A 14,826-nucleotide genomic window follows, 5' to 3' on the forward strand; every position below is an offset into this window, starting at 1 on the left:
CCCCCCCCCCCACCTCCACACCCACACGCACTCCCGCCGCGGGTGTTTTTTATTCAATTCGAGTTGCCATGTGAATTGACCCAACATACAAAAAGAAAAAACAAAAGAGACCGAAACAAACCCGAGTATTTAAAAAAAATAAATTGATGAGAAACAGGGCAGAAGTGGGACCGAGGCTCCTTCCTGGGCCTCCCCTCTGTGGGGCCTCGCTCTGCAGCCAGGCACTGAGGGGAAAGGGCTCAAGCAATGAGGCTGGGCGCCCTCCTGCCCCCACTCCGGTGCCTCCCCTCACCTGGCAGCAGAGGTAGGAGCAAGGGTGGCCAGGCAGGTTCAGAGCCAGCCAGAGCCCAAGAGCCAGACCCCTCCTGCGGGCCGGCCCACCCAGTCCTCACGCTGATCTGGGAACCAGCCTGCAGCCAGCGGGGACAGCACTAATCCGAGCCGGATGCGGAATCCTCTGAGCTTGGGGCCGGGCTGGCGCCTCTCTCATCCTCTGAGTCCTGTGGGAAGAAATGGGAAGTCAGGACAGTAGAAGCAGAGCAGCTCATGTTCACCTGCTCCTCTGCCAATAGCAAAGACCAAACTCAGTCCTCTGCTACAAGACTGGATGTACACACTATCAGGAAGAACATGGCCCTGTAGGGATGAGGTAAAATAAGACCCAGCAAAGCCCACCACCAAACCGTCCTACTACCTCCTTCTTGCTCTCTGCAGAAGAGCTCTCATCGCTGGAGACAAATTCCTTGCTCTTGAAGCTCTCACTCATATTCTTGGCAGAACTCTTGGTGGAGGATGAAGACTTGGAGGCAGCACCCTTCTTCTCCACTTTCCCCTTCATCTGTTTCTCCTGCTTCTTCTTCTTTTTTTTAGACCTCTCCCTGTGCGTGTGTTGGCAGGGTGGAAGAGACAGAAGCATTACCTTGCTGACAGCTCACTGGTCCCACCTTACAATCCCCCAGCCTCGGAGAGGCCCAGCCACCACAACAGCTGAGGACAGGCAGATTCCAGAACAGTGAAGCCCTGCCACATCCCTCTCGTCTGCTCAGCACACTCACATCTTGGAGCTCTCTGACTTATTGCCCACGCTGTACTCCTTCATGGCCTTCTCATAATCCCTCTTGGCATCTTCTGCCTTGCGATCCCATTCCTGCAGCAAAAGCAGGTTAGTGGCACTTTGTTCCCACACCTTCCACCGTCATGAGCATCTGCACCACCAGAGTCCAACACTATCTCCACCCATGTCCCTGACCACCTGGAGACCATGCTCACACACCAGCTCAACAGCTGAGATGTCAGCTCCCCATTGCCACCCTCCCTTCCTGATCCGTTAATGGAGCAGCAGGATCCCGAGACCAAGCAAGAGCATCCTGACATCCACCTTCCCTTCCTAAATATGGCTTAGCAATCCCCCACCGGCAGAACAACCCACCTCTTTCTTCTCCTTAGACATGGCTTTCCAGAGCTCCCCAGCCTTCTTGGACAAGTCTGTGATGCTGATACCAGGATGGTCTGACTTGATCTTCTCACGGTTGGCATTCAGCCAAAGCATGTAAGCTGACATGGGTCTCTTGGGCGCATTGGGGTCTTTGCCTTTCTTGCTCTGGAAAGCAGGGAATGGAAAGAACCAAGACTTGAAATACCCCACACACTAAAGACTTAAGGTTACCCCAAGATGATGCCTGCTGCATCCCACCCGTAACTCAGCTACTTAATCAGAGAGATGGGTTATCAGCTCACACATACAGAAAGGTAAAGCACCCACAGAGTAGGTGGAGTGGATGTGGAGGACCTGTGGGGGGCAAGTCCTCCAACAATCAGAAGGTACTGCCAGGCTCAGACACCACAATATACTTTGGAAGTGTTTCAATCTAGACTCATCTGCAGGATGAAGAAAAGCCTGCAGGAAGCGGAAGAGCCAGGCTTGGACAACCCAAACCGAGCAAAGCACAGTGAGGTGGTGGGATCGGATCAGACCACAGCAGAAGGCTAATGGGAAGCAGCTCAGCTGATGTGCTGTGACCTGGATCTCCTGTGGTGTTGTTCCAAACAAGGGAGCAGTAATCCATGTTCCAAGGGCAGTGAGTCCTGATCTCCACAACTCTACCAGCAGCAACTTCTCACCTCCACCTGCTTCTTGCGGGGCTTGCGGTCTTTGACAATCTTGGCCTTCTTGGCTGGCTTCTTCTCACCTCGGTCACTGTCACCGTCCCCACTGGAGGAGCTGGCTGAGGCATTGCTGTCAAACCTGTGTGAAGAGACCTGGTTTCAGGGAAAGCTCAAGATCTCAACTCCAGCAAGATGAAGCAGGAGGTAAGGGAGTTGTAGCAGTGACAAGCGCAGAGCAAGACTTGCCCCTGAACTCTCCCATCCTCCAGCAACTTGCAGATCGGAGACTTCCTGAGCTGAAGCCGCTCTGTTTGCACTTAACAGCCCTCGGGGGACTCTCCTTCCACGAACACGGCTGATCGTTTTGAGTTCCCGTAAACTTTAGGCATTTGCAATGCCTCACAGCTGAACCAAGATCCACCCCTCCTCTTGAGCTGAACCTGACTCCCATCAGCACACACGATGCCCATGAGCGCTTGTTCAGACTGCAGTTCTCATCAAGAGAACTTGAGAGACAGACCAGAAACATGCCCACTTACAAGGCCATCTGCAATGATACTGTCTGCATCAGATGCATTCCTCAACATCACAGCCCCATCCCACCCCACACAGTGCCTACAAATGGCATCTTCCAAAAGCTGCCCATAGTTAGACTCCTGACCAGCCCCTACTCACTCTTCAGCCACATCGTCATCCTCTTCCCCAGGGTTGAATGACTCATCTGAAAGGACAGAGTGTGGGGTGAGGATAGACAGCCAAGGAACACAGCAGTAGCCTGAGCACACTAGGCAGCCCCTCAGGCAGTGGGGGCTCACATGCAGCCCCAGCACGCACCGGTCTCCTCTCCAGACCCATCGCTGCTATCGTTGGCGTTCTCTTCCCGGATCTTGCCCTCCTCCTTCATCCTCTCCAGGTAGGCATCATGCTGGTCCTCATCAGAGTCGGCATATTCGTCATAGCTCTGCTTCATACCCTGCAGGAGGGACAGAGTGAGAGCTGCTCTCCATGCTGCCCACATCTGCATACAGTCCATTCTCTAGAAACTACAAGCATGCATGGCCAGGATGGGAAACACAGTGTCCCATCTGTCTCCCTTGTCTTCTCATCAGGGATGCAGAGAGAGGGGCAAGGAAAGGTTCCCCAAAGGTGTTATCTGAGTTAGGTGGGGGCCCCTCTTGCAAATCATGCTGCAGTTACTGAGTTTAGTCAGAGACCAACACAGCCATGCAGAGGAAACCTGCACCAGGAGGAGGAAGGAGAAAGAGGAAGGGGTATCGCACGGACCTTTTTCCTCTACAAGGGTAAGGAAAGAAAAGAAAGGTGAAAAAAAAAATAATAATAAAAGGAATAAAAGCAGCAAAATTTTGGAGAGAAGAAAAAAGGCCCCAAGCCATCTCCCCACCCCAGCCTGCAGGCCATTGATTCTAGCAGGGCACAGAGAACCAGCCCTGTGCAGCAGGTACCTCCTTGAGGCCTCGGTTCTTGATGTTCAGTTTCTTGGCATTGACGAAATCAAAGAGCTTCCCGTACTCCTCCCTACAGCAGAGACAGGGTGGTCAGGGACAAGTGGGATCCAGCTTGCTGACACCCACTGTGTGTGTTCAACATGGGGTTGAGCTTTTTACACCTTGTTACATCAGTAAGGATCCACCACGTGTAATCAACATGGAGGACACAGGGGCAAGGGGGCTGCGTGGCAGGACAGAGAACAGCCCTGTGTTACAGTAAGAGCTCGCTCTGTGCCCACCTCTCTATGCTGCTGAAGGTGTACTGTGTGCCCTGCTTGGTCTCGATCTCAAAGTCAAAGGAGCGGGTGGTGGTGGTCCCACGGGCAAAGTTGACGAAGGAGATCTCATCAAAGCGGATGTGTACTGGCGGCTTGTGAACGTAGATGAAACCACGCTCCAGTGGGTAGAGAAGTCCTGAGCTGGCCTTGTAGGAGCAGGTGATGCACTGGGCTCCAGAATGTCTGTGACGACAAACTCTGCCATGTTACACCAACAGAAAGCAAACAGCCCTCCCTCTGCACATCCCCACAGTGAGATAGCAGCTTTGATAAGTCCACCAACCGCCCCCGCTTGCATGGGGTAAAACTCTTGCAAAACCCCTTCATCCTGACTACAGAAAAAGAGATGTTGGCCCTGCTGTCCAAGTCAGGAGGGGCTCTCAAGCAGCTGGCCTGAGACCACAGAAACAAGAAAGAATCTCCTTTCCTAGGGACAACAAGGCCAACTTTGCCTCTCCCCCTACCACCATGCACGCCCTTAGTGTAGAAAGGTCCCACATTCCCTCGCCCAGCCAGAAGCAACAGCATGTCTCACCCCTGGAAATTGCCAGGCACAGTGATCTTGCGGTTCACCAGTGCCTTCATAACCCGGCTGACCATCTCGTAGAGGGAGCCTGACATGTTCTTGGTGAGCCGCCCCTCAAAGCGTTTCTCCACCTCTTCCCTGCATGGCAAAAATAGAGGATAATGACAAGAATAGGGACCAAGGAGATTCATTACCTGCACTCCTAGCTCTCCCCACAGCCCTCAGATCCAGGGAGGGGGTGAAGGGAGTCGCCTGGAGAGAAGAACTCACTCATTCATGTTGAGGGTCAGTGAGATGTCTTCATCCTTTGAGAAAAGCAGGATAAGGAAGTGGTAGCGGGTCTGGCCCTGCTTTATCGGGGGATCCAGGCTAATCTGAAAAGAGAAGAGGAGATGAGGACCCCAAATTCCTCAAAACAATTTCCTGAGAAAGGGAGGACCACTCAACCCCTCCTCACCACAAAGAACATCTGCCGTTGGTCCTTGTGTGGGAGCAGGAAGAGGCGCAGCACAGTGGTATAGGGGATTTTGTAGTCAAAGGTCTTGCCGTGGAGGTGCAGGAAGGTGGGGTAGATGCGGATGTCGTATCGCCCGCGAGGCGTCAAACACTGCAGCTCCCGGAAGATGCAGATGGCATCACCAGTTGCCTGGATCACATCCGCCTTGGAGAGGACATTCTGAGCAAAGGCCTATAAGGAGAAGGAGCTGTGGTCAGGCACTAGGCGAGGGCAACCAACTAGCCCCCCTGTGCCTCACTCACCTCCACAGGGTCAACACCATCCTCCTGGGTAGGCGGCACGTAGAAGCGAACCTCCATGAGCGAGACCTCAGCGTCATCATTCTGGTGGAACTCCAGCGTCACTTCGTTCTTGCCCGTCGTGCACTGGGAGACGTTGCTGAGGGGGATCTCAAACACCGGCTGCTCCCCGATGTCAAAGGAGAGAAGCTGCCCTACAGGAGGTGGGGAGGGATAAGAATCTAAGGTCAACCCTGCTGAGCAGACCCAATGAGTGAGTTCCATCCTAGTTCCAAGCTCCAGAAGCAGGATCGCTCTTCTCTCAAAACCCAGCAATGCCTCCCCTCTCCCTCCCTTCTTTTCAATGTTTTCAACACAGATCTCCAGGCTTTCTCCTCCCAGCTACAGTAACAGAGAATTATATTGATCAAAAACAAATAGGCTGTTTATTCCCCTCTTCCTCCTCTCTCAGACCAGGGAGGGGCATTCACCAGCTCTTCTGGCTCCCTGAGGAATCGGCAGGCTCTATTAGATGCTCAAAGCTCCCATGCACATTTCTCTTTTACATTGAGCATTCTCTGCCTACCTCCCTCCCCCCCTGCCCGAACATGCTGTACTGCCTACAAGTATCTCCTGCTTTCCTGGGATGACAGACATCCATACTGTATCCAAAACCAACACTAAAAAGTAAGAAGTTCCCCAGAGGAGCATTTAAAGCTGTCAACAGCCAGGTGCTGGTGGGATGAAGACACCGACCCACCAGATGCCCACCCAGCCCCATCACCTTGGCCTACACACTGCAGATTCCCTTGCTCCAGCAGCAGCATCACCAGTTTGTTCCCGTCTTACCATAACTCACCTCCAAACCTCACTGTGCCCCAGTTCCAACCCTTCACACACAGGTCCTTCTCAGCCAGCTCCAGGCGATAGTGTGCCTTGAAGAAATCTGAGAGCTTATCAAACTCCTGTGATGGGGTGGGAAGGAACAGAGAAACAGAACGCTCATCAGAAACTGCCATGTACTCATCAGCACGACCCAGAGCCTGTAACTGGGACATTGCCCATGGTACGAGAGAAGTGATGAGAAAAAAACAGGCATCAGCTGCTGTTAAAGGGAAGGAGATCAGCTCTGTGAGATACGGCAGGTCCTGCAGGCAGTGTAACTCGATACAGAGCAAGCAAAGAGACTGTGGCACAAGCCAGCTGAATAAAGAATGGTCAGCACGGCTCAGGCAACAGTCAGAAATGGCACCGACTCACCGATTCCCGGAAACCATCGTATTTGTAGACATGGCCGTTCTTGGTGAGAAGCTTGAGGCCGTGACCGAGCGCCACACGCCGCCACACACCCTCTGCCAACTCCGAGGCCTGGATGTTGTCCACCTTCCCCGTCTTGCTGTTCTTGAAGATGACGCCCTGTCGGCTCAGCCGCAGCCGGCCATCGTTCTGGTGGGAGGTGGGTGTGAGGTACAGGCAGCTCGCCCCATGCACGCGGAGGGGAGCAGCCCAAGGGTGGGAACTTCCACACAGCACAGACAGCTGCTAAGCTCTCCCAGGGGACGCGAAGCGAATTCCCCAATCACCCAACAGTTTCTGTTCTCCATGCACTCCTTACCACCTTCCTTTGGGATTCAGGCAGCCAGGTTGCCAGCAGCCTTGGTACCAGAGCTCCATCAGGCATTTAGGAACGATCTCCCAGATGCCACAGGGTAACCCAGAGATCCTCAACATCACTGCAGCATGGCACTGCACCCCATCCCCCCCAAGCACTGGAACAGGCTGATTTACAGCACCCAGCTGCCCAGCAGTAGCTACTGCATAAAAGGGTGAATGCTTGAAGCTGGCAACCCTTTCCCTGGACACGTTCCCAACCACAACCTCGCTTGCTCCGCAACAGGCTGCTACTAAAAGCCCCTGTTGATGCTCCAAAATGCTTCAGCTCTGGAAATAAGGCGCCTCGGCTCCCATTTCCAGTTGAGCTCAGCAAAACAGGCTCTGCCAGGACAAGGCAGCGAAAGAGCTGCAGGGATGGGGGGGGGGGGGGGGAGCATACCGCACCCCTGTGCGTACAGCTGAGACCAGGCCTCAGAGCCACACGACACCATGTGCCTCCAGCCTGGGAGATGGGGTGAGCACTGCTGGCATCAGGCAGCACCCCAGATAGCCGCCCCCAGCACCGAGCTGCCCCTGACGCTGCTCACCATGGATCCCTTCACCTCCTGGTAGATCTCGTTGAACTCCAGTGTGTCAGCCATGACGAAGGGGGCCGGGCTCGCAGGTAGGCAGGAGGAGGCCGGAGTTCAGCTCCCTGCCGAGGCCGGCATGCCCTGCTGCCACCGAGCAGCGAGGTGCTGGGGGCGGAGGAGGGGGAACAAAGTGAGTCCGGGACAGGGAACCCCCCGGAGCGATCCCTGAGGAACGCGGTCCCACAGGCACACGGCCCCCATCGCGCCCCTCCCGGCGCTCCGCAGGGCTGTGGGTCCTCCCGTCCCAGTAGGGAAGGGGCACGAGGGAGCCCCCCGCAGCCTCTCCCCCCCCTTCTTCCTAGGCCCCACGCCCCCACCCGTCGTCCCCACGCTCCCCCCAGCCCCCCCCAACCTTCTCATCACCCCCACAAAATTACCTCCCCCAACCCCTCCCCCCTCCTGCCCCCCCCCAGCCCCCCAAATTCGCTCCCGCCCCCCAACCCCCCCCCGCACCGCCACCGCTTTTCCCGCCTGCGCAACACGAACCTCGCGCGAAGCCACCTCCCCCCTCCCAACCGCCTCCCGCGCCGCCGCCGGAACCCGCCCCCACTTCCGCCATAGAGACGCGCCGCCGCCCGGCCTCTCTGGGCGCCATCGCGGGTGAAAGGAAGACCCGGCCGCGCCAGCACGGGCCTCGCGATGGAGCGCCGTGGAGGACTGAGGCTAAAGGGGAGCGGCGCCTTCCTCGCCATAGAGGCGGCGGGGTGGAAGGGGGGCAGGCTAGAGCGGCCGCTCCCCGAAGCGGCGGTCTCTCTCACCTGGCACCATAGAGAGGCGGGAGGCCTCCAGCCGGGGAGTGGGGGGGCTGCTTCCCATTGGCCGACGCCGGGCGATCCCCGTGACGTCACCGCGGCGGGGGGTTATGGTGGCTGTGCCCGGCACATGGCGAGCCCAGCCGGGGTGCGCCCCAACCAAGGCGCTACAAAGCGGGTACGGCCCGACATGGGACAGCCCTCAGCAACGGGGCGCACCGATATGGGGCACCGCCAAACACCGCGGGGGGGCAAACGGGGTCCGCGAGCACAGAGGTCGCCCAGAACGGGATCATCCCGAGTGCGGGGCACTAATAGCGAGAGAGTCGCACATACAGCGTCCCCGGCACGGCGGGCTCACAACATGGAGGAGCCCCGAGTGCCGAGGACCCAAAGCCCCCCCAGGGCGCCCCGGAGAGGGGCTGCCCCGTGTAGGATCGCCGCACACGGAGCCCTCCTCCAGGCCGCCTCTCGCAGCCCTCCCCCCGCCCACGTCCTCCCTCCTCCTTCCACCCGTGCCCCCTCCCTCCATCTCCCCCTGCCCCCCCTCCGTCCTGTGCCCACCCCTCTGCCTCCGCACCACCCCGCCCGCATCCCTGCCCACATCCCCGCATCCCTGCCTTTATCTGCCCGCATCCCTGCCCGCTGCCCGTATCCCTGCCTTGCTCCCTGCGTCTAGCCCTTCCCATCGCCCGTATCCCCCACCCGTATCCTTGTAGAGCCCCTGCTTGTGCCCCCGCCCTGCTGCCCATGCCCCCCCCGCGCCCCCAGTCCAGCTGCCTGGCTGATTTCTTCTCCTACGAGACCACCAAGTCGGTGGTGGTGAAGAGCTGGGTGGTGGGCGTCGTCAACCGGGTCGTGCAGCTCCTCATCCTCTCCTACTTCATCGGGTGAGACACCCCCCCCCAACGGGACCCCGCTCCTCTGCTGGTGTCCCCCACCCCTCGACAGACGCTGCTCCCTGGGATCCCTGATGCCGTGGTGACAAGCTGGGGACCGGGAGGGTGACACCAAGAGGGGATGGGTGCATGATGTGGGGTCAGGAGGGTGTCATGGGAATGGCAGCTGCCCGCTGGGTGTGGGGGTGGGAACCGGGCTGCGAGAAGTGATGATGGCTACGGGCAGAAGGGGACAGGTGGCTGGCAGCATGTCTGTGAAGGGGACACCAAGTGACACAAGGGGAAGGTGATGGGAGGGTGGCTGTTGGCACGGATGATGGAGAGGAAGGGATGGGTGCTGAGGAGCATATTGAACCCCAGGGGGTGACACAGGCAGGTGACAAGTGGCATTCGGAGGGCTGGTGGCAGGAGGACTGTCTGCAGGCGGCAGGGAGCCGACCAGCTGTCCCCATAGCCTGACCCTCCACCCCACAGCTGGGTGTTCCTGCATGAGAAGGCCTACCAGGTGCGGGACACTGTCATCGAGTCCTCGGTGGTGACCAAAGTGAAGGGCATCGGGAAGTATGGCAACCGCGTCCTGGACACAGCTGACTACGTCACCCCCCCACAGGCAGGAGACAGCAGGGAGCCCCCCCCGAGCCCTCCTAGCCTCATCTCAAATAACCCCAATAGTCCCCTTGTGGCATGGGGCTGGAGGGGGGGCGGTGGTGACACAGTGTCCCCATCACCGCAGGGCACCTCGGTGTTCGTGGTGGTCACCAAGCAGATCCTGACGGAGAATCAAGAGCAGGGCGTCTGCCCAGAGGTATGGGGACACAGGGGGTGGCATGGGGGGCACTGGTGTGCCCCGACCCACAGACCGCCCCCACCCTCCACAGAGTGAAGCCACATACCGGTGTGCGTCCAACCGTGACTGTCAGGGGAAGGGCCGCACCACAGGCAGTGGTGAGTTTTAAGGGAGGGGGGGGTCCCAAAACCCATGGGGTTTGAGCCCACCCGCATTACGGCCACAGGGGTGCTGACAGGACGCTGCATCCCCTACAATGTGACCCTGCGCACCTGTGAGATCCGGGGCTGGTGCCCACCCGAGGTGGACACTGTCGATGTGTGAGTGTGCAGCAGCAGGAGGGGGGATAAACACCGTGCCCTCTGCCCCATTCAGGACCACCACCTCTCTCCCCACAGCCCTGTGATGCTGGAGGCCGAAAACTTCACCCTCTTCATCAAGAACAGCGTCCGCTTCCCACTGTTTGGCTTCGAGAAGTGAGTGGCACTGAGGGGACACGGGATGGGTTCTCACTGCTGGAGGCTCACAGCCGTGCCATGTCCCCCCCCCCCCAGGGCCAACCTGCCCCCCCAGGTCAGCGCAGGAGAGCTGCAGCGCTGCCGCTTCCATCCCGAGCAGCAGCCGCTGTGCCCCATCCTGCGGCTGGGTGATGTGGCACGCTTCGCCGGGCAGGACTTTGCCTCGCTGGCTGCCACCGTGAGCTGGGGACACAAAGGATGCGGGATGTGGGGATGGTGAATGTGGGGACAGCAGGGTAGGGGGTGTAGTGAGTGGAGGTTTAGGGAGACCTGGGATGTGGTGTGCATGAATGGGGGGATGGGGACATGGGGTGTGGAAATCGGAGATGTGGGGACATTGGGACGTTGAGGTGTGCGAACACAGGGGCTTGCGATGTGGGGACGTGGCAATGTGGGACATGGGGATGCAGGGATGTAGGACGTGGGAAAATGGTATTGTGGGGATGTGGGACGTATATGGAGGGACATGGGGCCACGTGGCATGGGGAGCATTGCCCTCACGGCCGGCTGGGCAGGGCGGGGTGCTGGGCATCAAGATCGGCTGGGTGTGCGACCTGGACCGCGCCTGGGAGCTGTGCCTGCCCCGCTACTCCTTCACCCGCCTGGACAGCGTCACCCAGCACAGCCCCGGCTCCCCTGGCTACAACTTCAGGTAGGGCCACGTGTCGCTGCCTGCTGTTGGGACAGCTGCAGAGCATGAGGTGCCAGGTGGCCGTATCCCATGCAGGCACGCACGGTACTACCGTGGGCACAACGGCACCGAGCTGCGCACCCTCACCAAGGCCTTCGGCATCCGCTTTGATGTGTTGGTGTATGGCAACGTACGTATGGGCACAGCATCCCAGGAACCTATGGATGCCATAGGTGGAGGCCATGCCGACTCAGCCCTCTGCCTTCCTGCAGGCTGGGAAATTCGGCATTGTGCCCACCCTCATCAACACGGTGGCTGCCTTCACCTCCATCGGCGTGGTGAGTTGAGGCAGTCCATCAGCCCTGGGGCAAGGAGGGTATCCCACAGCCATAGGGCTGAGGGCCATGGTGACACCCAAATGGGTGGGAAGTAGGATGGATGGAGGGAAATCCCACTGCCACAATGCAGGGTGACGGGAAAGGTGATAGCAGCCTAATTCCTGGAGGTCTGTGGGGTGTCAGGGGGCACCCCGCAGCCCCTTCCCCATTACTGCTGCCCCCTAGGGCACGGTGCTGTGCGACATCATCCTGCTCAACTTCCTGAAGGGCGCCGAGCACTACAAGGCCCGCAAGTTTGAGGAGGTCAGTTGGCTGCTGGGTACCCCAAGGAGGGGCCATCCCAGAGCCCCCAAGCACCCTGGGTGCCACAGCTGTGGGACAGGGAGTGACCCTACGCCCATTCCCTGTCCCACAGGTGCCAGAGGCCAGCGTGCCCCCAGCCTCCAGCAGTCCCTCAGGCTGTGCCCCAGGAGCCCTGGGGGACCAGAGCCGGGAGAAGCAGTCCACTGACTCGGGCACCTTCTCCCTGGGCCTCTAGCTCTGGGTGCCGTGGGGCAGTCCCTGTCTGCATTTGGCCCCACGATCTCTTCTCTCCAGAGCTCCCCAGTCCCACTCTTAACCCACACTGTCACTGGGACAGGGCAGGGGGGTGTTTGGGGTGTGAGTGTAACATGTTCCTGTGCCTCTATAAGGCCACAACATGTAAAGCCCCCAGCCCCAAGGTGAGGAGCGGGGATGGATACAGTGGGGGGACGCAGCCCCAGGCTGCTGAGGTTGGCATGGGAGTGGGTGAGGACTGGGGGGGGTGTGTGGGGATGGACACCAGGGAGCTAGTGGTGACAGAGGGGTAAGGGCAGTGGGTGAGGGTCAGGAATGATGCTGGGGATGCAAGGATGTGAGAGACATAGGGTGGCACAGGAAGCAGGGAGCCACGGGGGCCACACAGGGGTGGCAGAGAGGAGCGGTACCTTCAGGCTCACCTCAGAACCGGCCGAGGGGATGTGGAGACCCCTCCTCCCAATAAAGCCTTGGTGTGCAGCCCCAAGCCTGTGCCCTCTGTGTGTGGGGTTAATGGGTGGGGGCTCCAAGGGAAGCAGGAGCCATGAGCTGACCTGGGATGGGGGGAGCAGTCCCCACCACCACAAGATCACGCTGCAGCCCCCAGCATCTTCCCTTTCCCCCCAAACACATGCTGCAACCGCATGTCCCCTATATCTGTGCACTGCCCCAGCTCATCTGTGGCCCCAAGCCACTAACGGCCACGGGGTGGCCAGTGGGGGTGGGGGAACCAGGGACAGTTTGGCCACTTGCTCAAGGTCATTTCCCCTCTCTGCAGTCATGGAGCCCGTGACAGTCCACGGCTGTTGTTGGCCCCAGATGCCATCACCCTGTGCCTCTGTTTCTCTGTCTTGCCATGCCCTGAGCCCACAGGGAGATGCCCCTAACATTCTCCAGACACTGCTGTACCTGGGAATGCAGCCCTTCCATGCCCACTAACATGGGCATGGGACAGCAGCATGCCCTTGCTGCAATGGCAAAGGGGTACTCTGGGCTGCTGGGAAAACTACTGCCCCTTCTAAAGGGGCACAACCACTTTCCTGGCCATCACATGATGGTCCTGTGCCCCAAGGAGTAGCAGGGTTGTGGGACAGGGTGGCAGGGAACAGGCGGTGTTGGAAAGGGATTGTGGTAAGGAATGAGGTGGCTGAATAACGGGCACAGGGCCACCCTAAAGGCTGATGGCATCTGGGGCTAATGGCTGGCACTGGCCACTGCAAGGCCCTGTGAACATGGGGAGAGGAAGTGGCCTTGGGCAAGCGGCCTAACTGTCCCTGACCCCCCTGTGTACCTCCAGGCCACCTTATGGCAGTTGGTGGCTTGGGGCCGGGGCTGGGGTGGTGCAAGGCTGCAGGGGACATGTGGCCCCAGCACTCTTATAAGGGCCAAGGCAGGCAGAGGCTCCCAGCCCCAAGGTGAGGAGCGGGTACGGGAACAGGGATGGCAGGGGGGGACACAGCCCTGTGCTGAGGGGTTGGTGCTGGGAACAGGGGGAAGACAGCCCTGAATCTGGTACATGCAGCTCTGTGATGCTCTAGGGATGTGTTGGGGGGTGCATGGGGGCACGGGTGGCACAGAACCAGGGGTAGCCCCAGGGTTAGCAGGAAGCTGCAGAGCATGAGGGACGTGGGGGTGGCTGAGGGCCAAGGGGTGGCAGCAGGGACCTGGGGAATGGGTGGCACTGGGGATGGCAGGGGTCAGGGACCCAGGGGTGATGGGGCTGAGGGCTGGGCATGAGGGGTAGGGCTGGTGCTGGGGATGCCAGGGGAGACACGGGGTGGCATGGGAGACCAGGTGCTGTGAGAATGTCACCGGGGCTGCCCAAAGGTTCACCTGAGATTATCCCAAGGACCACAGGTCCCTGGGGCAAGAGGTCCTCCAGCCATGCTATGTCCCTACAGCTCCCCACCATGCAGCCTGGCGTGCTCCTTGTCCTGACTCTGCTCAGCATGGCCTCTGCCCTCCACCCTGGTGAGTAGCTCGGGGACGACTAGGGACACAATGGGAACAGCTCAGGGACACTCCTGTCCCCAGTCTCGGGGTACTGGTGCTGGCGGGGGTGCAGAGGGGACACTCTCCAGCCTGTCCTTTCCCTCAGCCCCCTGGCACACCATGAAGGTACCTGCAGGCAGAGAGGAGGGCAGCAGGAAGCACTTTGTAGTGGTGAAGTCATGTCGCACCTACAGGAGTGCCCAGGTGAGAGGGGTGGGGAGGTCAGCGGGATGCCAGGCTCCCATGGGCACCGCCAGTGCCAGGCATTAACCTGTGCTCTTCAGCGCTACTGCCAGGACATATACAGGGGACAGCTGGCCTCGGTGCACAGCACATCCACTAACGACGTGCTGAGGAAGCTGGCAGCCACCTACACCTACTCCAGCGTCTGGATTGGGGCAGTCACCACCTGCAAGGTAACAAGGATCAGCTGGTATCCAGGGTTTGGTCAGGGGTGGGTGCAAGATGCTGAGACCTCTTGCCACAGAATGGGTCGTGGAAGACGTGCTGGGAGGACCTGAGCCCCTGGAACTATGCAAACTGGGCCAGAGGGCAGCCCCATCGACTGTTCAGTACCTGCACTGTGCTCAGCCCCAGAGGTGAGCAAAGCCCTACACCATGGCACAGGCACCTGGTGCTGGGGGCAATGGGTGGGAGCACCAAGGGCTGGGAAAGGTGCTGGGAGTGTGGCAACAGACGTGGGACACTGAGATGGAGCACTGGGAGAGGGGACTGGGATAGTGGGACAATGGGATGGGGCACATTGAGAGGGGACATCGGGTCATAAGGGCAATGGAATGGGGCACTGGGACACTGGGGAAATGGGATGGGGCAATGGAGGTTTGTGGGTCTCCCTGTGTCCCTGACAATGGGTCCTGTTCATAGATGGGCTCTGGAGAAGTAAAGCCTGCTTCTGGCTGCGCCCCTTCATCTGTCAGTACTGAGAGCTCTC

The 14,826-nt window shown here is 59.1% G+C and overlaps 3 protein-coding genes across 7 annotated transcripts; 2 read left to right on the top strand and 1 right to left on the bottom strand.

Annotated features, from left to right (window-relative positions):
- Positions 1–31: 31 nt before the first annotated feature.
- Positions 32–8,179, bottom strand: SSRP1 (structure specific recognition protein 1). 4 transcript variants are annotated; one of them, XM_072338699.1, is made up of 17 exons: positions 8,158–8,179; positions 7,355–7,504; positions 6,414–6,599; positions 6,013–6,118; positions 5,178–5,368; positions 4,876–5,106; positions 4,689–4,792; positions 4,428–4,556; positions 3,854–4,075; positions 3,570–3,642; positions 2,941–3,079; positions 2,782–2,827; positions 2,122–2,245; positions 1,430–1,600; positions 1,056–1,147; positions 695–878; positions 32–500 (listed from the first exon to the last, which is right to left on the bottom strand). In XM_072338699.1, the coding sequence occupies exons 2-17, from the start codon at positions 7,406–7,408 to the stop codon at positions 432–434; spliced, it is 2,121 nt and encodes a 706-aa protein (XP_072194800.1). In that variant the 5' UTR covers positions 7,409–7,504; positions 8,158–8,179; the 3' UTR covers positions 32–431. The 4 variants fall into 4 exon arrangements, with proteins under 4 accessions (XP_072194800.1, XP_072194798.1, XP_072194796.1 ...); XM_072338697.1 differs by lacking the exon at positions 8,158–8,179 and adding an exon at positions 7,950–8,059; XM_072338695.1 differs by lacking the exon at positions 8,158–8,179 and adding an exon at positions 7,886–7,930.
- Positions 8,180–8,704: 525 nt separating this feature from the next.
- Positions 8,705–12,346, top strand: P2RX3 (purinergic receptor P2X 3). 2 transcript variants are annotated; one of them, XM_072338210.1, is made up of 12 exons: positions 8,705–9,041; positions 9,525–9,660; positions 9,784–9,855; positions 9,929–9,995; positions 10,064–10,157; positions 10,236–10,313; positions 10,392–10,533; positions 10,871–11,007; positions 11,083–11,176; positions 11,259–11,324; positions 11,550–11,627; positions 11,740–12,346. In XM_072338210.1, exons 1-12 carry the CDS (start codon positions 8,902–8,904, stop codon positions 11,860–11,862), a joined length of 1,227 nt encoding a protein of 408 aa, XP_072194311.1. In that variant the 5' UTR covers positions 8,705–8,901; the 3' UTR covers positions 11,863–12,346. The 2 variants fall into 2 exon arrangements, with proteins under 2 accessions (XP_072194311.1, XP_072194312.1); XM_072338211.1 differs by having other exon boundaries at positions 10,076–10,157.
- A 1,443-nt stretch (positions 12,347–13,789) lies between these two features.
- LOC140252420 (eosinophil granule major basic protein 1-like) lies at positions 13,790–14,818 on the top strand. The gene is made up of 5 exons (XM_072337070.1): positions 13,790–13,853; positions 13,981–14,078; positions 14,159–14,290; positions 14,362–14,473; positions 14,760–14,818. Exons 1-5 carry the CDS (start codon positions 13,793–13,795, stop codon positions 14,816–14,818), a joined length of 462 nt encoding a protein of 153 aa, XP_072193171.1. The 5' UTR covers positions 13,790–13,792.
- Positions 14,819–14,826: the final 8 nt, after the last annotated feature.

Source organism: Excalfactoria chinensis, chromosome 5, assembly GCF_039878825.1.
Source record: "Excalfactoria chinensis isolate bCotChi1 chromosome 5, bCotChi1.hap2, whole genome shotgun sequence".
NCBI lineage: Eukaryota > Metazoa > Chordata > Aves > Galliformes > Phasianidae > Excalfactoria > Excalfactoria chinensis.

Coding starts and splice junctions, on each gene's coding strand:
- SSRP1 (XM_072338699.1), bottom strand. CDS start 7,408: ATGGCTGACACACTGGAGTTCAACGAGATCTACCAGGAGGTGAAGGGA. Junction 3,080..3,569: donor AGAACCGAGGCCTCAAGGAG/GTACCTGCTGCA, acceptor TCCCTCCTGCAG/GGTATGAAGCAGAGCTATGA. Junction 879..1,055: donor AAGTCAGAGAGCTCCAAGAT/GTGAGTGTGCTG, acceptor ACACACGCACAG/GGAGAGGTCTAAAAAAAAGA.
- P2RX3 (XM_072338210.1), top strand. CDS start 8,902: ATGCCCCCCCCGCGCCCCCAGTCCAGCTGCCTGGCTGATTTCTTCTCC. Junction 9,661..9,783: donor ACTACGTCACCCCCCCACAG/GCAGGAGACAGC, acceptor CCATCACCGCAG/GGCACCTCGGTGTTCGTGGT. Junction 11,628..11,739: donor AGGCCCGCAAGTTTGAGGAG/GTCAGTTGGCTG, acceptor CCTGTCCCACAG/GTGCCAGAGGCCAGCGTGCC.
- LOC140252420 (XM_072337070.1), top strand. CDS start 13,793: ATGCAGCCTGGCGTGCTCCTTGTCCTGACTCTGCTCAGCATGGCCTCT. Junction 14,079..14,158: donor GCACCTACAGGAGTGCCCAG/GTGAGAGGGGTG, acceptor TGTGCTCTTCAG/CGCTACTGCCAGGACATATA. Junction 14,474..14,759: donor CACTGTGCTCAGCCCCAGAG/GTGAGCAAAGCC, acceptor TCCTGTTCATAG/ATGGGCTCTGGAGAAGTAAA.